The sequence below is a fragment of the Bubalus bubalis genome, chromosome 7, assembly GCF_019923935.1.
Source record: "Bubalus bubalis isolate 160015118507 breed Murrah chromosome 7, NDDB_SH_1, whole genome shotgun sequence".
NCBI lineage: Eukaryota > Metazoa > Chordata > Mammalia > Artiodactyla > Bovidae > Bubalus > Bubalus bubalis.
In genome coordinates, this window is record NC_059163.1 from 55,595,667 (window position 1) to 55,622,609 (window position 26,943).

The 26,943-nt window shown below is 39.8% G+C and overlaps 1 protein-coding gene across 1 annotated transcript in view; it reads right to left on the reverse strand.

The window, feature by feature from the left end:
• Positions 1–26,943, reverse strand: part of GRXCR1 (glutaredoxin and cysteine rich domain containing 1) — a 143,458-nt gene that overhangs the window by 72,585 nt on the left and 43,930 nt on the right. Inside the window, exon 2 of the mRNA XM_006078749.4 lies at positions 1,040–1,282. Coding sequence (XP_006078811.4) covers positions 1,040–1,282 — 243 coding nt within the window. The remainder of the gene's footprint in view (positions 1–1,039; positions 1,283–26,943) is intronic.

Genomic DNA, 26,943 nt, shown 5'->3' on the forward strand with positions numbered 1-26,943 from the left:
CTTTTTCTAACTTTCCCTGAAACCTGAAAGTTAAGACCAGATTTGAAAAATTAATATGTACTGATTTCTCACTACACTCAAGGCACCAGAAATATCAAGAAAAATACAGAATGCCATGTAAATTAATTATTGCAATTCACTTTTTTGTTCTCTGATCAGTGACCTTGTCAGCCCTACCTCCCAGCCACTGGCATCCCTCAGCAATTTGCTCTCCCTCTCTCTAAAGTGTCCCCTCCAGCGCCCCGTTCTTGGGCTTCTTACCGATGACACACATTCATAGATGGATGGGGGTTATTATGCTAACGGTGTTATTCAGAGAGCAATGGAGGAGTCGTGTTTTTTGCTGCTCTGGGAATTCTCTGCTCTGTTCACTGTAAGCCTGCATTTGTGTCTCACACTCCTGCATTCCTCCAATCAAGAATCATTTTAAACAACAAGCAGATAAAATTCTGGCTACAGCCCTATTTCTTATTGCTTTCATGTCATGACTGTCATCTCAGTTTCATTAAGTAGGAAATTGAGTGTTTGATGATGTAGTATAGGAGAATTCACAAATGCATATCTCATATTCCATTTTTCTTACCTGCACTTTAAAAAAGTTTTTATCCCATATGTCAAGCTTCTCAATTCAAAACTCAAGTCGACTAACCATTTTTAAAATGTGTTTCTATTCAAAAAGACAATTCCATGCTGATTTTGTCTCACTATGACTCTGTAGGGATGAACACTGCAGTGATACATCATTTGGGATAGAAGTAAGTGCCTCAAAACCGCTGGAGTGAACTCCGAAAATCAGTAAGCATGCTGGTAGCTATGGTGCAAGCTGCTTTGTCATAGGTTTACAGATTTCTATCAACACTGCTGCTGCTGCCGCCGCCGCCGCTGCTAAGCTGCTTCAGTCGTGTCCGACTCTGTGCAACCCCAGAGACGGCAGCCCACCAGGCTGCCATTTCCTTCTCCAATGCATGAAAGTGAAAAGTGAAAGGGTATCAACACTGATTGGGTTCAATAAAAAAGATTTTCCTTAGCAGACACTTACTCCTAGATAATGGCCGTCAATGAACACAACAGGGAGGGAAGGAGCTTCAGAAACCCGCCGGCATCGTTCATCTAACTCTTTTCCATAGTCACCATTCAAAGCAATGTTTTTCTCTTCAAATTTGACTCGATGGTTCTGGAAGATCTTTCTAACCAGTTCACACCTTTCAAAGGTCGTCCGTACCACACGAAGGCAAGTGGTATAAATCACTACCCGGTCAAATTCCAGCTCAGTTGATGGTTGCTGAAGGAAAACATTATAGAGTAAATATTTGGCATTTGCTTTCTTCTCATTATTTTAAGACAATTAACATTTCAGCCAATGACTTACACGTTAAATGTGTACAAGTTGAATAAGCACCATATTTGTCAATTCTAAGACATGTCTTTATATTTTAGAACATTTATAATTGCAATACAAATGACAACATAATTTAGATGACATAATTTAATTGACAGTATTTTTTTCTCTACTTAGTAGTATATCAGATAATGGTGCTCCTTAAAATTGATGATGTCTCACATGGCACGCCATGTGATGAAATAAGGAATGGTAAAATTACTTTTCTCATCTTTTGTAGACATCATTCAATTATGATAGTGGCCTCTTGTACCCAAAGTAAAACATGAAACAGAATAGTCAACATTAAAATTTAACCATTTGAAAATTCTTCTCCTAATCAACTTACCAAATTTTTTTTAATTTTATTTTATTTTTAAACTTTACAATATTGTATTAGTTTTGCCAAATATCGAAATGAATCCGCCACAGGTATACCTGTGTTCCCCATCCTGAACCCTCCTCCCTCCTCCCTCCCCATACCCTCCCTCTGGGTCGTCCCAGTGCACCAGCCCCAATTTTAAGGTTTTTTGAGCCACAATTTCCTGAGAGTAAAAGACCCTATATCATAGGGCTGTTCTGAGGTTTAAGTGTGTGTGCATGAGTTCTGCTGAGTGACAGGCTTCCATGTGCAGTGAGAGGTCTCCACCACTAGGAAAAAACGTTGAGAGGCTCAGAGAGAGTGTATAGAAACCAAGACCAAGGTGGGCAGCAGGTAAAAGCCAGACAAGGAAAGGAATAAAAGAAATAGTACACTGCAACAGAGGCAAACAACTCTCAAAACCAAGGTGAAGACTCCTAAGAGAATCCTTTTTTGTCTGCGTTTCCTGCTACATTAGAAATCAGTGACTGCAATCCTGCGAAACCCTGCTGACACTGTGAGCCACATATCAGCTAGGTGGTCCTGACATCACCAGGACAACATCATCCTCTTCCTCTTTAGCATAGTCTTACTTGAAGGAGGCTGAACAGAACCCAACTACATATCCTGAGTTCAAGGGATACGTGAGTCTCCACGGGGCTACAGTTGTTGAAAGACAACCACACAACTTGTAAACTCCTGTGAAATCAAAACTTTGATTGGAAACCACTCCAAGCAGCTAAATAGTAGAAGCAGAAGGTAGGATACTAAGCTCCACCATTTTGTATTCAACAAAATTGAACCACTCAGCCAGATGCAAACACACAGGTAGTCCTAAAAAGGTATGAAGTGATGAAGATGGCAATACAATGGTCTACACTTCACTGAGAAAGAGGACATTTTGTTTTTCCTGATGGTAAAATGCACTAAAGACATAAGAATCATTTCTTCCCTCAACAGAATTTAGAGGCTGAGTTGAAAACCAGAGCTCTGGAGGGGCAAAGCCTGTGTCATGAATACTGGAGCAGGCCAGGAGTAAAAGAGGTAGGTGCTAGTGAGAGGCAGGAAGAGTGTCATTTGAAAAGGAAAAAACAGAACTCTGCTTCAGGCAATTTCAGGATTTCAGTCATGTCACTTAGTGTTGTCAGATAAGATTATTGTAAATATAAACCTGACATCTGGATTTTTATAAGAAATTTTCTGCTTTCTAAATAGTGGCACCTCATTAAAAAATATATTGAGACCCTTGGACCAATATCAAGCCTGAATTTGGCTTATAGACAGGAAATTTATTAACACTGGAAAGGAGAGAGTCCCAAGGAGTTATATCATATGTTCCTGAACAATGTCTCTGGCCATCTGTGTCTCTGAGAAGTTACTGAGCCATTTAGCTCAGTTTCCTCATCTGTAGAATGTGATCATAGCAGTAGATACCAAACATATTTGATGAGTAGATTAAGTAAGAGAAAATAAGAAAACAACTACTGCAGGGCTTAAAATAAAGTACTGTGTTAAGTTATAACTGCAAAAATATTACAATCCACGTTGTGGAACTTTAAAATTAAAGCCACAAGCAAAAAATGAATCAGTGGAAAACATTAGTGAAATTAATAATACAAAAAGAAGGGTTTTTACTATGCTTTAGATTAAGGAGCATTGATCTTCACAGAGGGTAACCAAGTGCCCAAGAGCCTCTGGATTCTCTTCATACACTTATGGACATGCTGGGAATCACTGAACTCACGGTAAATGTTGCAGCTTTTGGAAGAGTACTAAGGTTCTCTTCTTCCTAATGATATTATCTGGGTAATTATGCATTGTTCCTCTGGCTGCAAAGACTTATAACTGCATTTGTTTCTACCAAAATGCTTCACTTTTTTCAATAGTATACTTATTGTTTTAAATATTTGATAAGCAATACAGCTCCCCTACGTGAAGAAGCGGGCAAGTTTAAGATTGGACCGTTCTGCTACCACCACAACTGACTTACATAGGATTCTCTCTGCCAGGAAACAAATGCTTGGTACCACTTTCCTATGTGTCTCTAAGACATATACATTTAAGAAACAGTAACACTATGAATCCTTATTTGGTGGCCATGTTAAATGCTGTCTAATGCAAAGGGTAACAAAAATATTCCTATACAGCTATTGTTGAGAAGTAGCTTTGTTGCCTGAAATCAATGATTCTACAATAGTATTTGATATTAGAACAACCTAGGAAGCTTTTAAAAATCCCTAAAGCCCAGGCCAAGCACATACCAGTTAAATCAGTATCACAGGGTGGGACTTCAAAATTGAAGTTTTTAAAAAAAAATTCCTATGGCAATTTCTGGCTTCCCCAGTGGCTCAGCAGCAAAGAATCCACTGCAATGCAGAAGACACAGGAGACGTGGGTTTGATCCCTGACTCAGGGAGCTCTCCTGGAGAAGGGAATGGCAACCCACTCCAGTAGTCCTGCCAGGAGAATCCCATGGACAGAGGAGCTTGGAGGGCTTCAGTCCATAGGGTCACAAAGAGTCAGACACGACTGAAGCTACTGAGCACACAGCACATGGCAATTTCAGTGTGCAACCAAGTTCTAGAACTAGTTAGACACCAGTTGGAAATGCAGAATCGTGAGCTGCAGCCCAGATCTACTGAATCAGAATCTGCTGTTTAACAAGTTTTCTGGGAAATCTGGGTGCACATTCTATTTTGAGGAGCCCTGGTAAGTCACATAGATAGTTTGACTTGACAGAAAACCTAGGTTTATGTCCCTTTAAAATAACTTCTAGTCATTTACACAGTCATTAGAATAAGTTGCCAAATATATACTAGGCACTAGATATATAATGGAGAAGGCAATGGCACCCCACTCCAGTACTCTTGCCTGGAAAATCCCATGGACAGAGGAGCCCAGTAGGCTGCAGTCCATGAGGTCGCTAAGAGTCAGGCACAGCTGAGCGACTTCACTTTCACTTTTCACTTTCATGCATTGGAGAAGGCAATGGCAACCCACTCCAGTGTTCTTGCCTGGAGAATCCCAAGGACGGGGGAGCCTGGTGGGCTGCCGTCTGTGGGGTCGCACAGAGTCGGACATGACTAAAGCGACTTAGCAGCAGCAGATATATTTTGGTGACCAAACAATATAATTTCCTAAGGACATGGAGCTCATAGTTTAAAGTAATAAAAAAAAAAACCCTAAAATGTTACATAAATAAATATAGAATTATAAGCTGGTAAGTGCTGCAAAGGAAATGCACAAGTTGTTAGAAGAGGCTATGGCAGAGGGGTCTTTTTTGTTTAGAGGTTAAGAAAGCATTTTCTGGTATTTGAGCTCCGATTAAAAGGATAAGAAGTTACAGAAATTAACTAGGTAGAGAGCATGAAGAAAAATATAGACAAGTGTACAGAGGCCGACATGGAGGAAGAAGGCATGTTTGAGATTCTGAAAGAAAGTCTTAGATGAAACACAAAGAAGGAGAATTTGAATGATTCTGGACATGTATATAGGATCAATAGCATGCGTATTTTACAGACACTTTAAAGATCTATGGCCTTTAACCTAAAAGCAATGAGAAATTCCTGAAGGTTTTTAAGGAGTATGGGAGGGGTTTACATATTTAAACATAAGTGAAGCAGATCCAGTGCAGATATTTGCACAAACCTAGCAAGTGCCATTTTTGCTGTAAGTTGTTTAGTCGCTAAGTCTTGTCTGTCTCTTTGGAATCCTGTGGACTATAGCCCACCAAGCTCCTCCATGGGATTTCCCAGACAAGAATACTAGAGCAGGTTGCCATTTCCTTCTCCAGGGGATCTTTCCAACCCAAGGATCAAACTTATGTCTCCTGCATTGGCTGGCAGATTCTTTACTGCTGAGCTACCTGGGAGGCCCAACAACAGTCTCATTATTAGTGTAGTCTAAAGGAAAGACGCTCTCAGGGTTGTGTGATCCACACCGTGAACCATCCTTTTCATTCTCATTCCCAACTCCCTTGGTCTGGGAACTCAGACTGAATCTGGGATAAATTCAAGGTAGGAAATAAAGTGTAAGTAATTAAGTAAATAAAAATGATCTTATTGAACAGTTTTTTATATGATTTGAAAGTAGATCTTTCTATAAGTAGAAACAGGTTGAATGATTTCTCAAGGTTGTTTCCAGTTTTATCATACGAATTGTAAATGACATTGTCTTGGGGGAAAATAATCCTCTTCTACACTTGCTTCATTTTCTTTCCCTCAACAGATTTGTCAAAGCATCTGGCCAGAAATCTAAAAATAGCCTTTCAGTGGTTAGCTGTCCCTCTTCTCCCTTCCTCAGGTTACCATGGGAATAGCGTAATGAAGGATGGAGGCGTCTTGAGAAAGCGCTAAGAAGCCACTGGGATCTGCAGCCTGCTTGTTCTGAGAGAGTCAAATCTAGGTGATAATAAAGGCAAGCTGTTGCCTCCTTTCCATTAATTAAAAAAAGATGAATCTTCAGGGTGCCCCAAAGCCTCACAACAACCCACAGCAAAGATAGATGTGTTGTCAAGGGAGGGAACTTGCTGTGAATGAGACTGAAGGGTTTCTACATAGCCAACATATATCTTCAAGCTGCATCTTGTCTGGCAATCACCACTGTCAGACAGTAAGTATTGTAGTCATCTAGGCATCTAGGACACGACTGAGCGACTTCACTTTCACTTTTCACTTTCATGCATTGGAGAAGGAAATGGCAACCCACTCCAGTGTTCTTGCCTGGAGAGTCCCAGGGACGGGGGAGCCTGGTGGGCTGCCGTCTATGGGGTCGCACAGAGTCGGACACGACTGAAGTGACTTAGCAGTAGCAGCAGGCATCTAGGAACACTTCTAGAGCCCCGCATCCACTGTAACTCCCACTGCCTTGGGCCAAGAATTAGTCCCCACTGCTCCCCGATAGAGGGTCAGCTTGGTGTAGACTCACCTCCGCAGGCTTGGGCAGATGTGGTGGGTTATTTCCACTTGACCCTTTGCCTGTCCAGGTGGCCCTGGTTTGACAAGACCTCCTGAAATTGAGGTCCCTAGACAATTCCAGGAATTCAATTCTTAAACAAAACTAAAAAATATAATAAAGACTGACATTTTAAAAGGCTGATGGCAGTGTGTGTGTGCATGCGTGCTCAGTTCTGTCCAACTCTGCAACCCCATGGACTGTAACCCTCCAGGCTCCACTATCCATGGGGATTCTCCAGGCAAGAACACTGGAGGGGTTGCCATGCCCTCCTTCAGGAGAACTTCCTGACTCAGGGCTCTAACCCACGTCTCCTGCTATGGCAGACGTAATGCTAATAACTTTACATTTACTTAATCTTCCCAATAATTTACATGATGTTAGTATATTTATTTATAGATCTAGAAACCTAGGTTCAGAAAGAACAAGTGTTCTCAACAGGATGATGGAGTTAAAGTTACAGCAAAATTAGAAAATTGGAGCCCAGATGTATACACTTAAAAGTCCATGTGTTTCCACCCAGCCAAGCAGAACCCCTGAACAACGCTGTTGCTTTGTTACCCCTGCCCCCGGATTAAGTTATTGCCAAAACAGACCACTGTAGAACTAATTCAAGGCCCGTGAGATAACACTGATGATTTAAAGAGGTTTGTCTCTTTACCAAATTATGCTCCCACATTTAATAGTAACATCCCAGGAGGGGCATTTTTAACTTTTTTAATTTCAGTCTAAAAAGATTCCTTTGACAAGGACAAGGTGCAGAGACCTTTTCTCTGTCTGAAGGCAAAGAGGTGAAGTGATTAGCTCAGAGCCATGCAGCATGTCAGAAGGCTAGCTGGGACTGGACCCAGATTTCCTGATTATTAGGCGTTGGGCCAAGCCGTTGGCTGCAGGAATCAATTTTAAATACAAGACACTTGCCTTTGGAAGCAGGGATGTGGGCCTTACTTAGTAAAGGGCAGGAATTCTCTCTCTCTCTCTCCCTCTTCGTGCCACTCGGTAAACCCCTGTGGCTGTATGTGTATTCTGAGATGCTTCTTAATATTAAACTTAAATAAATAAATAAGTTCCTGCCTGCCTTGTTTCAAAGTGCCTTTTGAATTATTTCACTTAACTACTGTGATGTGAAAACCCACTTTATCCACACCGTCCTCCTCTCTTCTCTTAGTTTCTGAATCTGACTCCACTCTGACCATATTCCCTATTCAGTTCTGAGGGTAAATGGTGATTTTCTATGCTATACCCCCTCCCACACTTTGATCACAAACACCATGAGTACCTTCTCATGTTCCTTTGTAAGACACAGGTTATAAAATAATTATAATAACTAACATTTGCTGCATGACTCCTGTGTGTGTACACACACACACACACACACACACACACACATACAGTTCCAGGCCTGCAGAGGAGAACTTTACATGTGTAATGTTCACCTATCATAAGAGATAAGGATTATTATCCAAATTTTATAGGCAAAGAAACTGAAACTTGAAGGTAAATTTAAGGTGTCTACATGCCTCAGAGGAAAATAGAGCAGAACCAGAATTTTAACCTGACTCTTCCTCCTAAATTCATGCTTACAGCCTTAGGAAGATACTTCACAACCATCTTAAATACAACCAACCAATGGTCACACCATTCCAGAACTGAGTAGTGAATAGTACCACAGAGGGACTATCGGAGGGACTATCAGAGGGACCATCCTAGCAATCCCCATTGCTCCTCTCTCCACTTCATTCCAGTGTCTCTGGTTACATATCACCTCCTCAGACATACCTCCCTCATCATCCCATGTAAAATAGACCCTCCATCCCCTAATGCAATTCTTTCTTTTAGAATACTTACTGCTGCTGGACATTACTGTGTATGTTTATTGGCTTATCATCTCAACAAATAAAACATAACCTAAATAAAGCAAGGGCTTCCCTGGTGGCTCAGTAGTAAAGAATCTGCCTGCCAATGAAGGAGACATGGGTTTGATCCCTGATCTGGAACGATCCTCTGGAGAAGGAATTGGTAACCCACTTCAGTATTCTTGCTTAGAGAACCCCATGGACAGAGGAGTCTGGCATGGACAGAGGGGTCACAAAGAGTTGGATATGACTCAGTCACACACACACACACACACACACACACAAATAAAACAGAAATTCACTTTGTACACAAGAACCCAGAATATGACCTGGTACATAGATGCTCAGGAAATACCTCCTGACCTCTTCTGCATACACTGAATTAAGACTTGGTTTGAATCTATCTCTTAGTAACAGAATAATCTTGTACCAGTTAATCTCTTGAAGTCTCAGAATTTTTATTTGTAAAATAGACATCAATGCTTACTTCATGGGAAATTGTGAAGATTAAATGATTAAATGAATAGAAAAATCCTTAACATGAATCCTGATACATAATAAACAATAAATGTTATTTCTTTATTATTAATTCATTATTACAAAATGTTTTGGACACACAACAGCAATAGTACTATCACCACTATCATTATTATCAACAAGTCCAAATTCACACAAGTCATCAACTTCCTAAGTTTGAATGGCAAAGTTTAACTTTATAATTACATGATGATCATAAAATAAATATCTTTAATGAGTTAAATTACTACTTAAATTTGCTTGGATGTGCCATCAATTCTAAGAGTGGAAAACAATAGAGAATACATATAAGATGTCATAAAAATCCCTCCTTTTTTAAGTTCAGCTGCCCTCACGGTGGCATCAAAGAAACACATGAGCATAATCTCTTCACACAAAGATTTCGGTACAGTGTATTCTGTTTTCACAATGCTCCAAGATCACAGAAATAAATGGATTTTATTTTATTTCATTCATTATATTTCATTTCCCTTCATGGTTTAAAAGTTATCTATTTGTCCAAATCAATTACTGAGTTGGCCTAGACATTAATTGAAAAGTCAATGAACCTAATGAATCCTCCAGACCAAAGAGATAAATTTTTCCAGAAAGTTAAACTGAAACAATACTGATTTTCCAGCACATCAGAGTTAATAGAAATGAAGGTGCCCCCTTCTACCCCTTGACCTTGGAGGGGGGGGTCATAATTCTGTCAATTTAGCATTAATCTAACAGGGATATTTCACTTGAAAATTTAGATTTTTGTCTTCTCTTGAAACAGCAGAAAACTTGACAACACTGGTTTTGCTGCCTTCCTCTGCAAAAACAGCTTGACAGCAACTCCTCGCTTTAGATGACACATGGCTCTTGCTGTCACATTTAATACTATTTCCTTTATATCTAGACAATATCTGTCATTAACATTGCCTGCATTGCCCCTTTAGGTCTGAGTTTGTGATGTCATATTTAGTCCATGGCTTCTCTTGTGGCTCAGCTGGTAAAGAATCTGCCTGCAATGCGGGAGACTTGGGTTTGATCCCTGGATTGGGAAGATCCCCTAGAGAAGGGAAAGGCTACCCACTCCAGTATTCTGGCCTGGAGAATTCCGTCGACTCTATAGTCCATGGTGTTGCAAAGAGTTGGACACGACTGAGTGACTTTCACTTTTGGAGAAGTAAATGGCAACCCACTCCAATATTCTTCCCTAGAGAATTCCATGGACAGAGGAGACTGGTGGGCTATAATCCATGCGGTTGCAAAGAGTCAGACACAACTGAAAGTGGCTTAGCACTACCATCTAGTCCATATGCACACTTTACATGGGAAGAAATTGAGACTCACACTTTAATTATTTGAATCAAACTTTTTTGAGGAAGCAACATGTTGCAGGGGAAAGAAAATCCATCTGGAGCCATTTTGCTTTGGCACTTAGTACCTGCACGAACTTGGGGAAATCAGTTTACTTTCCTGGGATTACTTTTTCTCTTCTCTCATATAGGTACAGCTATAATCTAGCCCATGAGGGAGTCCTAGGGTCATAGGTAAAAGACATCTGAAAGAAAGCGAAAGTGAAAATTGCTCAGTCATGTCTGACTCTTTGCAACCCCATGGACTATAGAGTTCATGGAATTCTCCAGGCCAGAATACTGGAGTGGGTAGCCTTTCCCTTCTCCAGGGTATCTTCCCAACCCAAGGATCAAACCCAGGTCTCCCGCATTGCAAGAGGATTCTTTACCAGCTGAGCCACAAGGGAAGCCCAAGAATACCGGAGTGGGTAGCCTATCCCTTCTCCAACAAATCTTTCCAACCCAGGAATCAAACTGGGGTCTCCTGCATTTCAATTGGATTCTTTACCAACTGAGCTATCAGGGAAGCCCAAAGACACCTGAAGACACTGTAAATTATAAAACTTTACAGACACACCAGCCATTATTATCCCCCAAAGTCACACAGCTTGGAGAAGAGGAACTAGGATCTCATGGAAGCCACCTTTCTATCAAACCAAAGCATCTCTCTTCTGACATGAATACTTGGTTTCTATATAAATTGTCACAAACACGATTTATTGGCATTTGCAATTCTGCTCATTTCTTCAGGTAACACAATATTGATGTGAATGCCAAAAATCATCATTTCAGGAGCATCCCATCCCAAAATGATGCACTTACCCATAGTGAAAAACCAGGCAGCAAATGAATCAGAAACATCTTACAAATGGAGATACTGAAAAACCACATTGTCCCTCTAATCCTATGAAAGATTCAAGTGACAAAACCAGAAGAAACTGGACTAAAGTGTTTAACAATAGCATCAGAATAATAAGTGCTTGGTCCTGCCCTGACCATTTTCATAGTGCCTTTCATCTTTTTATTTTATAAAAACTCTGGTGCTTTCCTAAAGGGAAAGGTGCCCTTTTTATTCCATTCTCCCAAAGACATACACATTATGAATACAAAATCAAACTATAATACATTAAAATCTTTCTGGATTTTTTACATCAAAGAAACTGCCTGAATAATCAGCTAAATGTAGTCAGTCCTCTTTAGTGGGTTGGGATATGATAAAAGTCTACTCTGGAGATTGAAATACTTGCATCTCATCTCAGCTTGATGCTTTTATAAATGCCATTGTTAAGAAGAGGTGACCTCAGTCTTTGTTGAAGTCCCAGAATCAACTGAGAGTCTATTTCAAAGCCAGTGAAAACTCAGAGGTTGAGAAAACTGGAACCAGCCTCAGGCAAATCCCTCATCCCTGCCTCTTCTTTAGGCTTCCAGGTTTAACTCTTACATCACTCTGACTCTTATGAATCTCATGGTCCCAACCTCACCTAAATATCCTCTTCTAGAGATTCTAAACACTGTATTTAGGGGAAGAAACTGCTGGAGAGCATTGATGGGAAGCTTGGAAGTTGGCACAGAAAGCTGATACATGTATCTTATGAGCACTGAGTCCTTTAATTCTATAAGGAAAGTAGGTGCTATCATTATCTTAGCTTTGCAGATGAGGAAACAAAGTAGGTGACAAGCCTAAAGTCAGACAAGTAGCAAGAGATGGAGCCAGTATTTGATCTGAGTAAACCACAGAACTCAAATCTTTATATGATCCTATAGGTCACATCCTGATTTTGACTCCATTTCTACCCCATCTCATTGAGTAAAAAGAAGTTAGAGGGACAGATATAGGATTTATTAATCCTCTGGAGAAGGAAATAGCAACTCACTCCAGTATTCTTGCCTGGAAAATCCCATGGACGGAGGAGCCTGGCAGGCTACAGTCCATGGGATTGCAAAGAGTTGGACACGACTGAGCAACTTCACAACAACAACAACAAAGTTTCATAAGTCACCAGTCATAAAGGAAATCAGTCCTGAATATTCACTGGAAAGACTGATGCTGAAGCTGAAACTCCAATACTTTGGCCACCTGATGCAAAGAACTGACTCATTGGATAAGACCCTGATGCTGGGAAAGATTGAGGGCAAGAGGAGAAGGGGATGACAGAGGATGAGATGGTTGGATGGCATCACCAACTTAATGGACATGAGTTTCAGCAAACTCCAGGAGTTGGTGATGGACAGGGAAGCGGAAGCCTGGTGTGCTCCAGTCCATGGGGCCGCAAAGAGTTGGGCAGTTCACTTCAGTTCAGTTAGACAGTTCAGTTCAGTTCAGTTCAGTTCCGTTGGACATGACTGAGCGACTGAACTGAAATGAATCCTAAAGTTTAATAATGTTTTAGGGCTGTTGTATCAAATTACCACAAATGTAGTGGCCTAAAACAACAGAAATGTATTATATCTAAATTAATTATCTCCAATTCTGGAGGTCAGAAGTCTCAAATAAGTTCCACTGGGCAGAAATCAAGGTGTTGGCAGGACCACCTCCCCTTTAGAAGCTCCAGGGGGGAATCTATTGCCTCATTTTCCCAAGCTTCTAAAGGTCACCTGCATTCCTTGGGTCTCCATTCCTTCTGTCATCTTCAAAGTACAGCTGACCCTTGAACAACACAGCTTTGAACTGTGCAAGTTCACTTATACACAGTTTTTTTTCAATAATAAACACTACAGTATTACACGATCTGATCCAAGGATGGTTGAATCCTCAAACGCCAAACTGCTAGTGTGAAGAAACCCAAGACAGTGAAGGTTGACTGAATTATACAGGATTTTTGACTGTGTGGAAGGTCAGTGTCCCTAACCTCCATTCTTGTTCAAGGGTCAACCATATACTGTAACAACCTCTGTTTCCATGGTCACACCTCTTCTCTGATTCTGACCTTCATGCCTCTTTCTTACAAGGACCCTTGTGATTACATTGGTCCCATCCAATAATCCAGAATAATATTTGCATCTCAATATCCATAGCTAACTACAAATGCAAAGTCCCTTCTGCTGTAAGGCAACATGTTCACGAGCTCTAGGAATTAGGATGGGGCTTCCCAGGTGGCTCAGTGGTAAAGAATTCTTTACCACTCTTGCCAATGCAGGAGGCACAGGAGCTGCAGGTTTGATCCGTGGGTTGGGAAGAGCCCCTAGAGAAGGAAATAGCAACCCACTCCAGTATTCTTTCCTGGGAAATCCTATGGACAGAGGAGCCTGGTGTGCTATAGTCCATGGGGTCTCAAAGAGTCAGACATGACTGAGTGACCAAGCATTCAGGAATTAGGATAAAAACAGCTTTGGGGTTAGGGAGACTATTGTTGAGTTTATGATAGATATGCTATGCTATGCTATGCTATGCTATGCTAAGTCACTTCAGTTGTGTCCAACTCTGTGTGACCCCAGAGACAGTAGCCTACCAGGCTCCCCCGTCCCTGGGATTCTCCAGGCAAGAACACTGGAGTGGGTTGCCATTTCCTTCTCCAATGCAAGAAAGTGAAAAGTGAAAGTGAAGTTGCTCAGTCGTGTCCGTCTCTTAGCGACCCCATGGACTGCAGCCCACCAGGCTCCTCCGTCCATGGGATTTTCCAGGCAAGAGTACTGGAGTGGGGTGCCATTGCCTTCTCCGTATGATAGATATATAGGCAGGTAAATAGAGATAGATTGACTTTACGGTCACAGATCATAGGTTTAGGAATAAAAAGACTTCAAGTTACACAATCTTAAAGCAGGCAGGAAACTTGGAGATCATCTAGCCCAGCTTGCACAAATGTATGACAGTGTCAAGAATACACTCAAACCTCTAGTAGACTAAATCTTCCTCACTGTGCCTATTGGCTTGTTAAACACAAAATACGGGTATTTCTAGTAAGACAGGCATGAAACACATTGTTCTTTTAAGACCTCGATACAATTATTTGTGAGCAGGACTTATCTCCAAGTTGCTACTAAAGAGATGGAAAGAGTTGAAAAACAAGCAAGTGCATTAAAGAAAGATTTGCTCGATCTTTATCAATTCAGTGTGTCTCATCTCTCTTTTCTACTCTTTCCTACCTCTTACCTTGCAATATGCTTTGTTCAAATTGTCAAACAAGCCTTAGATATTGCTCTGAAAATCAGATGCTAAGCATGATGAAACAAGGGAGGGGCTTTGTGTTACATGAAAAGAAAAGCACAAATAAAAATGTTTGAAATTTCTGCATAAAGCCAGAGGTTGAATTTGTTTGTGTGTTCCAAAAAGGAACCTAGCTAAGTCTTTCGGTTCAACTTCAAAGCAAATAACCATAAGATTTCAAAAGCAAGAAAATGTTGCTTTTTCATCTCATTTTCCCAAAATTATATTGCTTTAATAAAAGAAACTAAATTGTGAGGCACATGAAGCCTACAGGAGCTGATGTAAAGAATAATACTCAAAACCGTAAAAGTCATAATTTTTTTCAAGTGTATTCTGTACTATCTGGGATGACCGATGCAATTTTCTAAAGGAAGATAAGCACTTGATATTGACTGCATATTCAAATAAGAAATAAATACAGGCATTTTCAAACAAGATTAATCACAGTATTATCAGAAGGAAGAAAATAAAAATATTCTTCACCAGACACTGCTTCCTTTGATATCAGAACTCCTTCAGTTCAGTTCAATTCAGTTCAGTCACTCAGTCGTGCCCGACTCTTTGTGACCCCATGAATTGCAGCACGCCAGGCCTCCCTGTCCATCACCAACTCCCGGAGTTTATCCAAACTCATGTCCATTGAGTCGGTGATGCCATCCAGCCATCTCATCCTCTGTCGTCCCCTTCTCCTCCTGCCCCCAATCCCTCCCAGCATCAGGGTCTTTTCCAATGAGTCAGCTCTTCGTATGAGGTGGCCAAAGTACTGGAGTTTCAGCTTCAGCATCAGTCCTTCCAATGAACACCCAGGACTGACCTCCTTTGGAACAGACTGGTTGGATCTCCTTGCAGTCCAAGGGACTCTCAAGAGCCCTCTCTAACACCACAGTTCAAAAGCATCAATTTTTCAGCGCTCAGCTTTCTTCACAGTCCAACTCTTACACCCATACATGACCACTGGAAAAAACATAGCCTTGACTAGACGGACTTTTGTTGGCAGAACTCCTTACTGGAGCTAATTATCAGATTTTGGAAATTCAGTCATTAGGAAAGAGACCTGGCTGAATTATTGAAGGAAATAATGTCTCATTAGGTGGAAGATTTTAATATCAGCCATTTTGTTCATAATTCAATCAACATATGCAGCAGAAAAAATATTCATTGATGAATTTTATGCTATAGGCATCATAAGCACTTGATATCAGATGAATAGATTTATTATCACTATAATCCTCACAAAACAAAATGCAATAGATATTGCTATTTCATTTTCATTGCCAAAGTAAATAAGTCACAGGGAGACTGAAAACTTGTTCAAAGCACAAACTCATAAAAATGTTTTCCATTGGCATACATAACATCCATCTTTCCTAGATTTCCTCTTACGTGTCTGGCTATTCATGTTCAGCTAGAGTCACTCTTCCCCTAAGAATTCTCGATCCCATGGACTCTCAGCTTGGACCACCTCCTTGTCTCTGGATGAGCTCATCAACATTTCAATAACTAATTGAAGGCTGTGAACTCCCAAGGGTGTAACTTCAGCTCAGACTGCACTCCAGCACTCCGGACTAGATGTCCAGTTATCAGTGTAACGTCTCCACCCAGAGGGACACAGCCTTTATACCTTGCATTAAGAATGCCTGAAACTAACATCATTGCCACTAAACCTAATTAATCAACTGCTGAAAATCTGGGAAAGGCCCTGATTTCTCCAGCACTTTCCCTCACCACCCCCATTTTCCGTAAATCAAGTATCAATTCTTTCTATATATGTTTGAAGCCTTTTTCCTTCCCTCTGTCCCCACTTTTGCAGCTTTTACTTTTTAAAAAGATGTGGAAGTTGAGACTCAGGGATACAAAATGACTTGCCTTGGATTATACAGATGTGATCTGGAAAACTAGAATTGACCCCTAGCAAGTCTACCTCCCAAATTGATAACGCAGTGCTTTCCACTAATTGGTCACATCTCAGCCATTTCATCACAGGCTGTGTCACTTCTTCTTGCATTCAAATGCAAATGCAAACATTTCTATTTACCCCCGTGCTTCAATCTATGCTTCCTTGTGTCAATTATTAGTGGCATTATGTCTAACGGGTAGATTGGGAGTAACTTGGAAGCAAAGTTCAGATCTTCAAGTCTTCCATTATTGTCTGCTATTAGAATTGAGAATAGAGAAAGAGTAAAGTGGAAAGAGAGCAAGGGAAGGAAAAGGGGAGAGAGGAAGGAAGGGAGGGAAAGAAGGAAGGAGAGAGCAAGATGAACTCTTAAAATTCTTACAGGAGACAAGATGCCTCACCATCACTCCTCAAAGTATGGTCCACAGACCACTTGTTTCAGATCTCCTGGGACGCAGTCCTAGCACCTCCACCCCCGCCCACAGATTCTAGTGCAGCAGCCCTGCCTGTGCAGCAAGTACCCCGGACGAGTCTTAGCCAAACGACAGATTGCAAATCCCTGAAACCGCAAGTCTCTCGATATTCTTGCCATCTTTTTAAACAGCATTTTCTATTTGTCCCCATGGAGGGTAAGCAAAAATTCTATAGGAAATTTGCCTAATCCTTATGACTGTGAACCGATAAGACTTGTCACCTTATTCTCATTGTCTCCTTCTTACTGAAAGAAGAGTTCCTAATTAAAACCTCCCACTGAGTTGACAGGAAGTCAGGTTCAGGTACCTATGCTGTCCTTTCTCGGTTTTGTAAAAGAAATGTGACAGTGAAATCTTATACAAAATCCAATTCCTTGTCAAAGCACTCATCTCATTTAAATAAACGTCCATCTCACCAACTTTTCTGTTTGTATGTGCTGCACATTGCATCCAACTTACCAGATTCAGAGTGTTTAAAATTAATGATGTCATCTTTCTTTCTCTTATATTTTGTAGAAATGATTCATTGTTGTTACCATGCCCACAACCAGAAGAGTTTTCTATTATAATGCCCCAGGCCCACACAAATAATTTTAGCTTGACTCCCTCTTTTACAGACAGCACAAAAACAAGCTGTGAACTGAAAACCTTGTGAGAAGTTGAAATGATGTGCTCAGGTTGCTGTTTTAATTTAGGAGCTATGCCAAGTTAATAAGGAAAAAAAAAATTCTGATAGTTTCCTAACCTGACTCATTTATATCATTTTAAAAAGGGAAAAGCGATATTGCCACATACCTTAAGTCTGTTTTTTTTGTTTTTTATTTTGCTTCTCAATTGCGAGGATAACTTTGTCCTCAAAAATTTACACATTCTCCCCATGGATATGTATTATAAGATGATAGCTCAATTTTAGGTCCTTCAATCTATTGTCGTTCAAGAGGAACTTGATCTAAGCATTCTAACTAAAGCACACAGCATGCTCTAATTAATGGCTTAGGAATCAGAAGTCCTGGATCTTATTTCTACTTTGGTCACAATTTGGAGGCCTTTCTATATCCCTCTGGAACTCATGTGCTTCTCTATTAAATGAGAGGGATGGAGTAGATCAAGGGCTAAATTTTCAAAGGTTTTTCAGGAGCTATGCAGGTAAAGCAAATGTGAGAACCAAAATGCTAATATAAGACAATAGGGGGTAGCAGGGATTATGACAAACTGGATTTTTATGTTCTCTCAAAAAGTATTTACATTAATTTAAAAACACTGTGTTAACCAAGCCTCTGAAAGTCAAATCCAGCCCACAGACTATTTACAATCCCTAAACTAGATAGTTTTTCAAGTACCTTCTACCTCCAATCATATGTGTTTCTGAAATCACAAGTAATGGTAATTGAAACCACCTTATAATCTAGATAATAATAATTGTTAACATTTATCTGGTGCTTACTATACATCAGTCTCTTAGCTAACGAGGTAGGTATATAATATTATTATTATTGTTGTTGTTTAATCTGCTTTTCCAAAGGGAAAAATTGAAGCACAGGTAGTTTAAATAACTTGTCCAAGCTAATCCACTGACATTTCTGTATGTATAAGAATTACAATAGTACCAAACAATAGAACAAGCCAGGCTTAATCAATTACATAATTACTTCAATATTTAAGTTATAAACCTTAATCAAGAGGCTTAACGAAGGATAAAAGTAATACTTGAAAGGAATATTTCATATGCAACATTATTTAATATTCTACTCCATTAAAATAATAAATGATAAAAGTTATTTTTAATGCCTCTATATTACTGAAATAGCCTTGTGTGCTCAGAGGACTAATTGTTATTAAAAACTAGAGAGTAAGAATAAGGATAATTTTTTATAAAAAGTCAATTGTCTAAAATGTTGATAATTTTTAAAATTAAAGAAAATGTGTTTATCAGTGTCATATGAAAGTTAATATAGTCATAAAATCAGAATAATAAAACTAGAAAAGGCTTATAGAAACCAACCATTACTATTCCTTGACCCAATTATTAGACCATATTATAGCTGCAATAATGATCATAGGAATTAACTATTTTAGTCCAAAATACCAAATGAGATTGATAACCCTTAAAAGTTAATCGTTTGAATTTCTGATTTCAACTCCAACATGTAGAGTCTGGAAGCTGTTACTTATAAGAACAAAAAGTTGTACAAAACTAAAATCAATGACTTTTCTGGGTCCATCATAGAAGTAAGGTTGCAAGGCAAACTGCCACGTTGAAACCTGGAGAGACAGATGCATTCAGAGACAGCTGAGCTCCACTTACCTGGAGCTGAAGTTCTTGGACACTTAAATGATAATTTTGATAAGTGTGGACTAGCCTGACATTGTGAAAAAGCAAGGGGCTGCTCTTTTAGTTGGCCCCTAAAACTCTTATGAGTTTTATTTGTAGGAACTCCCACAGATTCTAACAGTAAAGAACCGAGAAAGATGCCCTAGGCTCTGGCAGGAGGAAGGGAAAAGAAACCCCTGTGAAAATGCACTCTAAGATGATTCCTCAGTCCTTGAATGTGGGTTACACAGTGACCTCCTCCCAAAAAGCACTGTGTGGAAGATGGGAGAGAGAGTAATCTGACAAGCGCTATCTCAGCCAGGTGATCAAGTTTAGCTTCACCTGTGCTAAGTCAAGTCGATAGCATGTACATTAAATACGATGTGATGAAAATGTCGCTTTACCTCTGTGATTTTTTCCCCCAAAACACAGAACCCCAGTCTGATCATGAGAAAAACATCAAATGAATTCCAGTTGAGAGATATTCTTCAACATTCCTGAGCAATACTTCCCCAAACAATCAAGGCCTTCAAAACCAAGGAAAGTCTGAGAAACTAAGTGAAATATGCTATTTAACCTGTGTTCCTAGAACAGAAAAAGGACAGTAGGTGAACACTGAGGAAATCTAAATCAACTACAAACTTTAATCATCAAAAAGTCTACAAATAACAAATGTTGGCAAGCATGTGGGAAAAAAGGAAGCCTTACACTGTTAGTGGAAATGTAAATTGGAATAGCCACTGTAGAAAACAGTGTGGAGATTCCTCAAAAAAATTAACAACAGTACTGTTGATATTATACAGCCCATCAATTCCACCCCTGAGTATGTATCCAGAAAAAATAAAAACACCAATTCCGAAAGTTACATGCACCCCAACATTCACAGCTGCACTATTTACAACAGCCAAGACACAGAAACAACCCAACTGCCCATCAATAGATGAACAGGTAAAGAAGATGTGGTATATATCACACAATGGAATATTACTCAGCAATAAAAAAGAATGAAATCCTGCATTTGCAGCAACAATGACAGACCCAGAGAATATTTTGCTTAGTGAAATGTCATACAGAGAAATACAAATATTATATCACTGATACATGAAATCTAAAAACTAATACAAATGAATGAAAAGCAAAACAGAAACAGACTCACAGATATAAAAAACAAACGTGATTATCAAAGAGGAGAGGAAAAGTGAGAAGGACAAATTAGGGGTATGGGATTAAGATATATACATTATATGCATAAAATAGATAAGCAACAAGGACATGCTGTATAGCACAGAGGTTAGAACTATCAATATTATCTTGTAATAATTTTCAATGGAGTATAATCTGTAAAAATACTGAATCACTATGCTGTATACCTGAAATTAATATAATATTAGAAATCAACTGTATATCAATAAAAACTAAAATGTATCAATATTGGTTTATTAATTATGTCAAATACACTATACTAGTTTTAGGATGTTAGTAATAGGGGAAATTGGGTATGGGATATTTGAGAACTCTTTATTTTATCCTCATAATGTTTCTATAAATCAAAAATTATTCCAAATAAAGCATTTATTTATTAAAAAACAGAGGCTGATAAACATGAAAAATCTAACATGAGTAATTAATTAATGTGAAAATATTACTAATTGCTGTAACTCTGATAATTATTCATGAAAATTAGAGAGCTGGATGCTGTTCCCTCATTAAAGGCCAATTTTCACCCTGGTATGTGGTCTTTGAGTCTGAGTGAACTCCGGGAGTTGGTGATGGACAGGGAGGCCTGGCATGCTGCGATTCATGGGGTCACAAAGAGTCGGACACGACTGAGCGACTGATCTGATCTGATGTGGTCTTAAATATCAACAGATTCTGGCCTACTGTAATTTTTTATTGAAATGATATCAAAACTAAAATGACAATCCTATTTTCTAATATTTTTATCATTTGACAAAGAAGCGCAATCTCTCCAAAGAAGGATACTTCTCATCCTATACATTGCCCTCACTCAAATTAACATAGGCCAGGACTACAAATCCCAGGAGAAAAGTGAGTAAACGTCTGATGGAACAATTCCTAAACTGAATTTTATAAAATGACAATTTTTTCCTTGTGGAAATAAAAAGTAGGATGGGAGTTCTTTCATGCAATATTGCATTCTCCCCTTGAAAACCAGTTAATTTAACATATTAGTTGGGGAACTCTTAGAGTTAAAAAAACATATTATCCCACTTTGTATGACCATTGTCTAATTTTTCAGAAAGCATTTATTAACACAGACTTCCAAATAAGACAGTGCATTCAGATCATTCAGGAAGAAGAAATTTAATTTAAATAATTTTAAATTCCATTCTGTTTTCTCTGTGACAATATTTCATTAGAAAATATATTTCAATCAATATGACCATGTCATAAAGTGTGCAAAAGTAGATTCTATTAGCTTGTTCTCTGAAAACCATGATGCACCTATTCACCAGAGGAATTTAAAAGTCACTGTTTAGGAGATCAGAGTAGCAAAATATTCTGCCATCAGCAGGATGATAAAGCAGACCTTTACTTTCTTCAAATGAGGCTCTTAAAAGTGACTTATTCTTGACTTTGTATGATTTCAATACCTTTAGATCATGAATCCTTGCACCTTCTTTTATGTCCCTGGATATATTCTAGTATCTTCTGGTTTATAGTCTATGGTAACTTGAATAGGATTTGTATCCTACTGTCGCTAGATCATGGAAAAAGCAAGAGAGTTCCAGAAAAACATCTATTTCTGCTTTATTGATTATGCCAATGCCTTTGACTGTGTGGATCACAATAAACTGTGGAAAATTCTGAAAGAGATGGGAATACCAGACCACCTGACCTGCCTCTTGAGAAATCTGTATGCAGGTCAGGAAGCAACAGTTAGAACTGGACATGGAACAACAGACTGGTTCCAAATAGGACAAGGAGTGCATCAAGGCTGTATATTGTCATCCTGCTTATTTAACTTCTATGCAGAGTACATCATGAGAAACGCAGGGCTGGAAGAAGCACAAGCTGGAATCAAGATTGCCGGGAGAAATTTCAATAACCTCAGATATGCAGATGACACCACCCTTATGGCAGAAATTGAAGAGGAACTAAAAAGCCTCTTGATGAAAGTGAAAGTGGAGAGTGAAAAAGTTGGCTTAAAGCTCAGCATTCAGAAAATGAAGATCATGGCATCCGGTCCCATCACTTCATGGGAAATAGATGGGGAAACAGTGGAAACAGTGTCAGACTTTATTTTGGGGGGCTCCAAAATCACTGCAGATGGTGACTGCAGCCATGAAATTAAAAGACGCTTACTCCTTGGAAGGAAAGTTATGACCAACCTAGATAGCATATTGAAAAGCAGAGACATTACTTTGCCCACAAAGGTTTGTCTAGTCAAGGCTATGGTTTTTCCTGTGGTCATGTATGGATGTGAGAATTGGACTGTGAAGAAGGCTGAGCACCGAAGAATTGATGCTTTTGAACTGTGGTGTTGGAGAAGACTCTTGAGAGTCCCTTGGACTACAAGGAGATCCAACCAGTCCATTCTGAAGGAGATCAGCCCTGGGATTTCTTTGGAAGGAATGATGCTAAAGCTGAAACTCCAGTACTTTGGCCACCTCATGCGAAGAGTTGACTCACTGGAAAAGACTCTGATGCTGGGAGGGATTGGGGGCAGGAGGAGAAGGGGACGACAGAGGATGAGATGGCTGGATGGCATCACTGACTGGATGGACGTGAATCTGGGTGAACTCCAGGAGTTGGTGATGGACAGGGAGGCCTGGCATGCTGCGATTCATGGGGTAGCAAAGAGTCAGACACGACTGAGCGACTGAACTGAACTGAACTGAACTGTTGTGTGAAAATTGTATAAATCTTCATTATTAATATGCTGAATTGGTTCATAGTGCTTTTTGGGTCTACTGCATCCCTCTACTTTTCAGTCTATTCATTCTATTAATTTTTGAGAGTCTGATACTGATACCCTGACTAACAATCTTATCTACTTAAAAAATAATTGTAATATATAGTGGAACTATATGTAACTGTGTTCTGTATTTTTGAAGTCTCCTGTAATTGCATCGTATTTTCATAATTTAAAAAAGAAAAAAAGAAAAAAAAAGAGTGGCTTATTCTTAATAGTGATTGATACAAGGCTTGCCCAATGTATGAAGCACAAAAATCTTATTTTATACATTGGTGTAAACAAGCTGCCCTCTGAGAGATTTGAGTAGAATGATATAAACCACAGGGGAAAGTTCATGGAAGAACATTCTGTAATAGATCACATTTGGAAAGGTTCTTAATCCTGCCAGATGCTTCTGCCTAGCATTCATGCCCCTCTATCATAGTCTACTTATCCTTCATTGCATGTCCAGCCCGCATCTCAGACTCCTTCAGCATGAACCTCTGCTCTCACAAAGCTCTTCTCTCTTCATATGGAGAAGAATTTCATTTCTGAGACTTGATTAAGACTGTGCCTATCTGACAATATTCTGACTATCTAAAAGCCTCCTTCCTCTTCCTCCCCCCCACATTCTGCCCATCTTTCAAAGTCTAGCTTAAGTCACACTATGCAAAAAGCCCTCCTGGACCTCTCCTGGCCTCAACCACTGCTTTCTTTCTTCCTCTAGTGCTTTCTCTCTATGATGCTGACTTTGTCACTTACTGCATAATCTCCAGTTTACTTCTCCAAATGTGTCCCATGGAACGGCCAGCGTTTATTAAGTTTTGTTTCTGCTGACCACCTCTTAGCACTAGAAATCAGTCTACCTCCATCATGGAGAAAATGCTAACTTTGCCATTGTTTGCATGTCTCTGAAGGCATACATGTGTCTTTTTCTTTGACAGTAGAGAATGTCTTTCATTTGATGGTGACCTATCACTGGGATAGCCATGTTTAACATATGGAGCATAATAAATACTTGTTGCCTTGACATGTTCCTGAGCAGTCAGGGTTTCAGGCATTTCAAAATAATCTGCTTCTTCAAGGAACTTGTTTAAGAAGTTTTCTCCCCTCATCAGAAGCTAAGAGTATGGAATCTGCTCTGCAATCTTCAATCAGCATCCCAATCCTCCATAGGAAACATTCTTAACATGTATTCTATCCCAAAGAATAGAATATTTGAAAGATTCAAAGAAAAGCATCTTTGACCATAAGAATAATCTTTGTCCGTGCTCCTGAGCTTTCACTGAGCTCATTCATGGGGCCTCATCTACTCTTGTTCAAGTCTCTGTACATGGATATGTATGTGGTTGTTGCTGTTCAGTTGCTCAGTCATGTCCGACTCTTTGTGACCCCATGGATTGCAGCACACCAGGCCTCCGTGTCCTTCATCTCCTGGAGCTTGCTCAAACTCATGCCCATCAAGTCAGTGATGCACCCAGCCATCTCATCCTCTGTCATCCCCTTCTCCTCCTGCCCTCAACTTTTCCCAGCTCCCATACTTTGGCCACCTGATGCAAGGAGCCAACTCATTGGAAAAGACTCTGATGCTGGGAAAGATTGAAGGCAGGAAGATCTGTATGAGATACTAGTTTTAGCTGTTACATATGTGATTCTTATTCCTGCAAAGTTTGCTCACATATCAGGTCTAATACAAACAAGTATGTGAAAATATTTTGTATAAAACAAAGAGAAGTCAAGTAAACACTCTACTGAGTGATAGAGCAAGTGACTAGGAATACGTGTAGTGTCTGTTTGCTAAGATAGAGAAAGAATTTGTTCTGCTTCAGGCAACCCCAAAATCCTCACTCCAAGAGATTAACATACTCAAGAAATTATATGAACTTTATGAAAAGAAGTGCTAATCCATGTGTTTAGACATAAAAAACAGACTCTGTGGGTGCTTGTATGTGTGTGGGGGTGTGTGGTGCAGAGGCAGGGTGTTAAATTGAATTACCATTTGTTTCATGATAAAATTGTCCAGTGTATCTTGTCTGCCCTTCTTTATTGTTTGTTTATCACTAAAATATCACTTAGGATATGATAAATGGTGTGGGTAATTTTATGTATCTATGATGTCCTATCATACATATATAACATACATGTATGACATGTATAAAGCAGCATAAAACTGTTTTAGCTTTCCAGTTAATGCTCATAACTTTGCTTTATCAAATACTACTAAGAGGCCTACTTAAGGATTCCATAACTGATCTGTTCCTTTCCAATTTAGAACTGCCTCACTTGAATATTTAAAATAATAATAATTAAAAATTAATTTTTAAACTTCAGTGTTAAACCTAAAGCAGAGCTCCCCATTCCCTCGGCTCCATTTGGCTATATCTCTCCTTGCTTTTGGCTCAGTTGGAAGAAGGAGGTAGAGACACCATGTGGTCAGGTTTTTACTTCCTTTTCTCTCTCTACAGAGCAGTGACTCCTCATTCTTGTAGACAAGAGGAGGGCAGCCCTCTTGCCTCACTGTGTCAGCATGCTGTCTTCCCCATGATGGGTCATGGCAGTTCCTCTAGCTTCATGACCTTGGACAGATGGGCGTGATGCTGACTCGAATAGGCAATGCAACACCTCTTAACTTTGGCAGTCCTTTGGGAGGTGTGACCATCCTTCTAGCTGATGCCCAGCTCAGGGTTTCAGGCAACATCCCTCTGATTCATGTGCTCCTTGTTCATAAAGCCCTGGTTCCTGAAAGACTGCAGCCTCCACTATCATTGGCCAGGTGTATGGGGAGGGTCACGCTTCCAGACCTACTAAAACTGAGAGCAAGACACGGGATGTGTCCCGGCTTCCTCTCTGCTCAGTAATTTCTCACCATGCCATCTCTCCCTAATTCTCTTTCCGCTGTTTTCCTATGCACATTGGAAAGTTATAAAACTCTCTCAGGAAGCACATGTCCGCTGGTTGAGTAAAGTGGTCATCTCTCCTTCTTTGAGGCTCCCTAGAATCATAGATCATTCTCTCATCACTGACCTTCCTAAGCTTAGTAAGGAGCAAACACTGGTCTCCTTTTTTCTCTCTCCATCTCAAGAGGTAGGATAGTGGTCAATGAAAGAGGAAGTTTTCCCAGCAAACCTTCTGAGAGGTAGGCATCCCCAACTGCTGCCAGCTCTCTAACACTCAGGAGCACATAACTCCTTTCACATTTAGCTTTGGTCTTGGTTGTAATTTCAGGGCCAAAGGAACTGCAACAAATAAACTGGAAACAACTATGAGGACAGAGATGCTTCACATTTCTTTAAGTCCCTGCACATAGAACAGTGCCCTGAACTCCCACTCAAAAAAAAAAAAAAAAAAAAAAAAAAAACCTTGGATTTATCCTAGAGCCACTGTGTTGGTCCTTAATTGTGGGACACAATCCTTGCATCTTGAGGATGCTCACCTGCTGGTGACGCTGTACCATCCAGAGAGTTTGAGTCATATTTAAATTTGCCTTTATGAATTTTGAGATGCCTTTAACCACATTTGAAGCTGCTGCGGGTGATATCAAATCAGGAAGGACATGTCACCAGCTCTTTGGTATTGACGTTCCATAAAGGACTGGAGAGTTAAAGGAATGAACTAGAATGCTCTCTGGATATCACAGCATGGTTGTATGTCTCACTTCTAAAAGACTCCTGTCTCAGAGCTGGTACTCAGTAAATTTTAGCTGGCAGGCTGATGGAATAGCTGGATAAGAAAATGTGCATTCAATATGGTAACATACTTAAAAGGCTTCCTGAACTGTGTGGTCAGGCCACC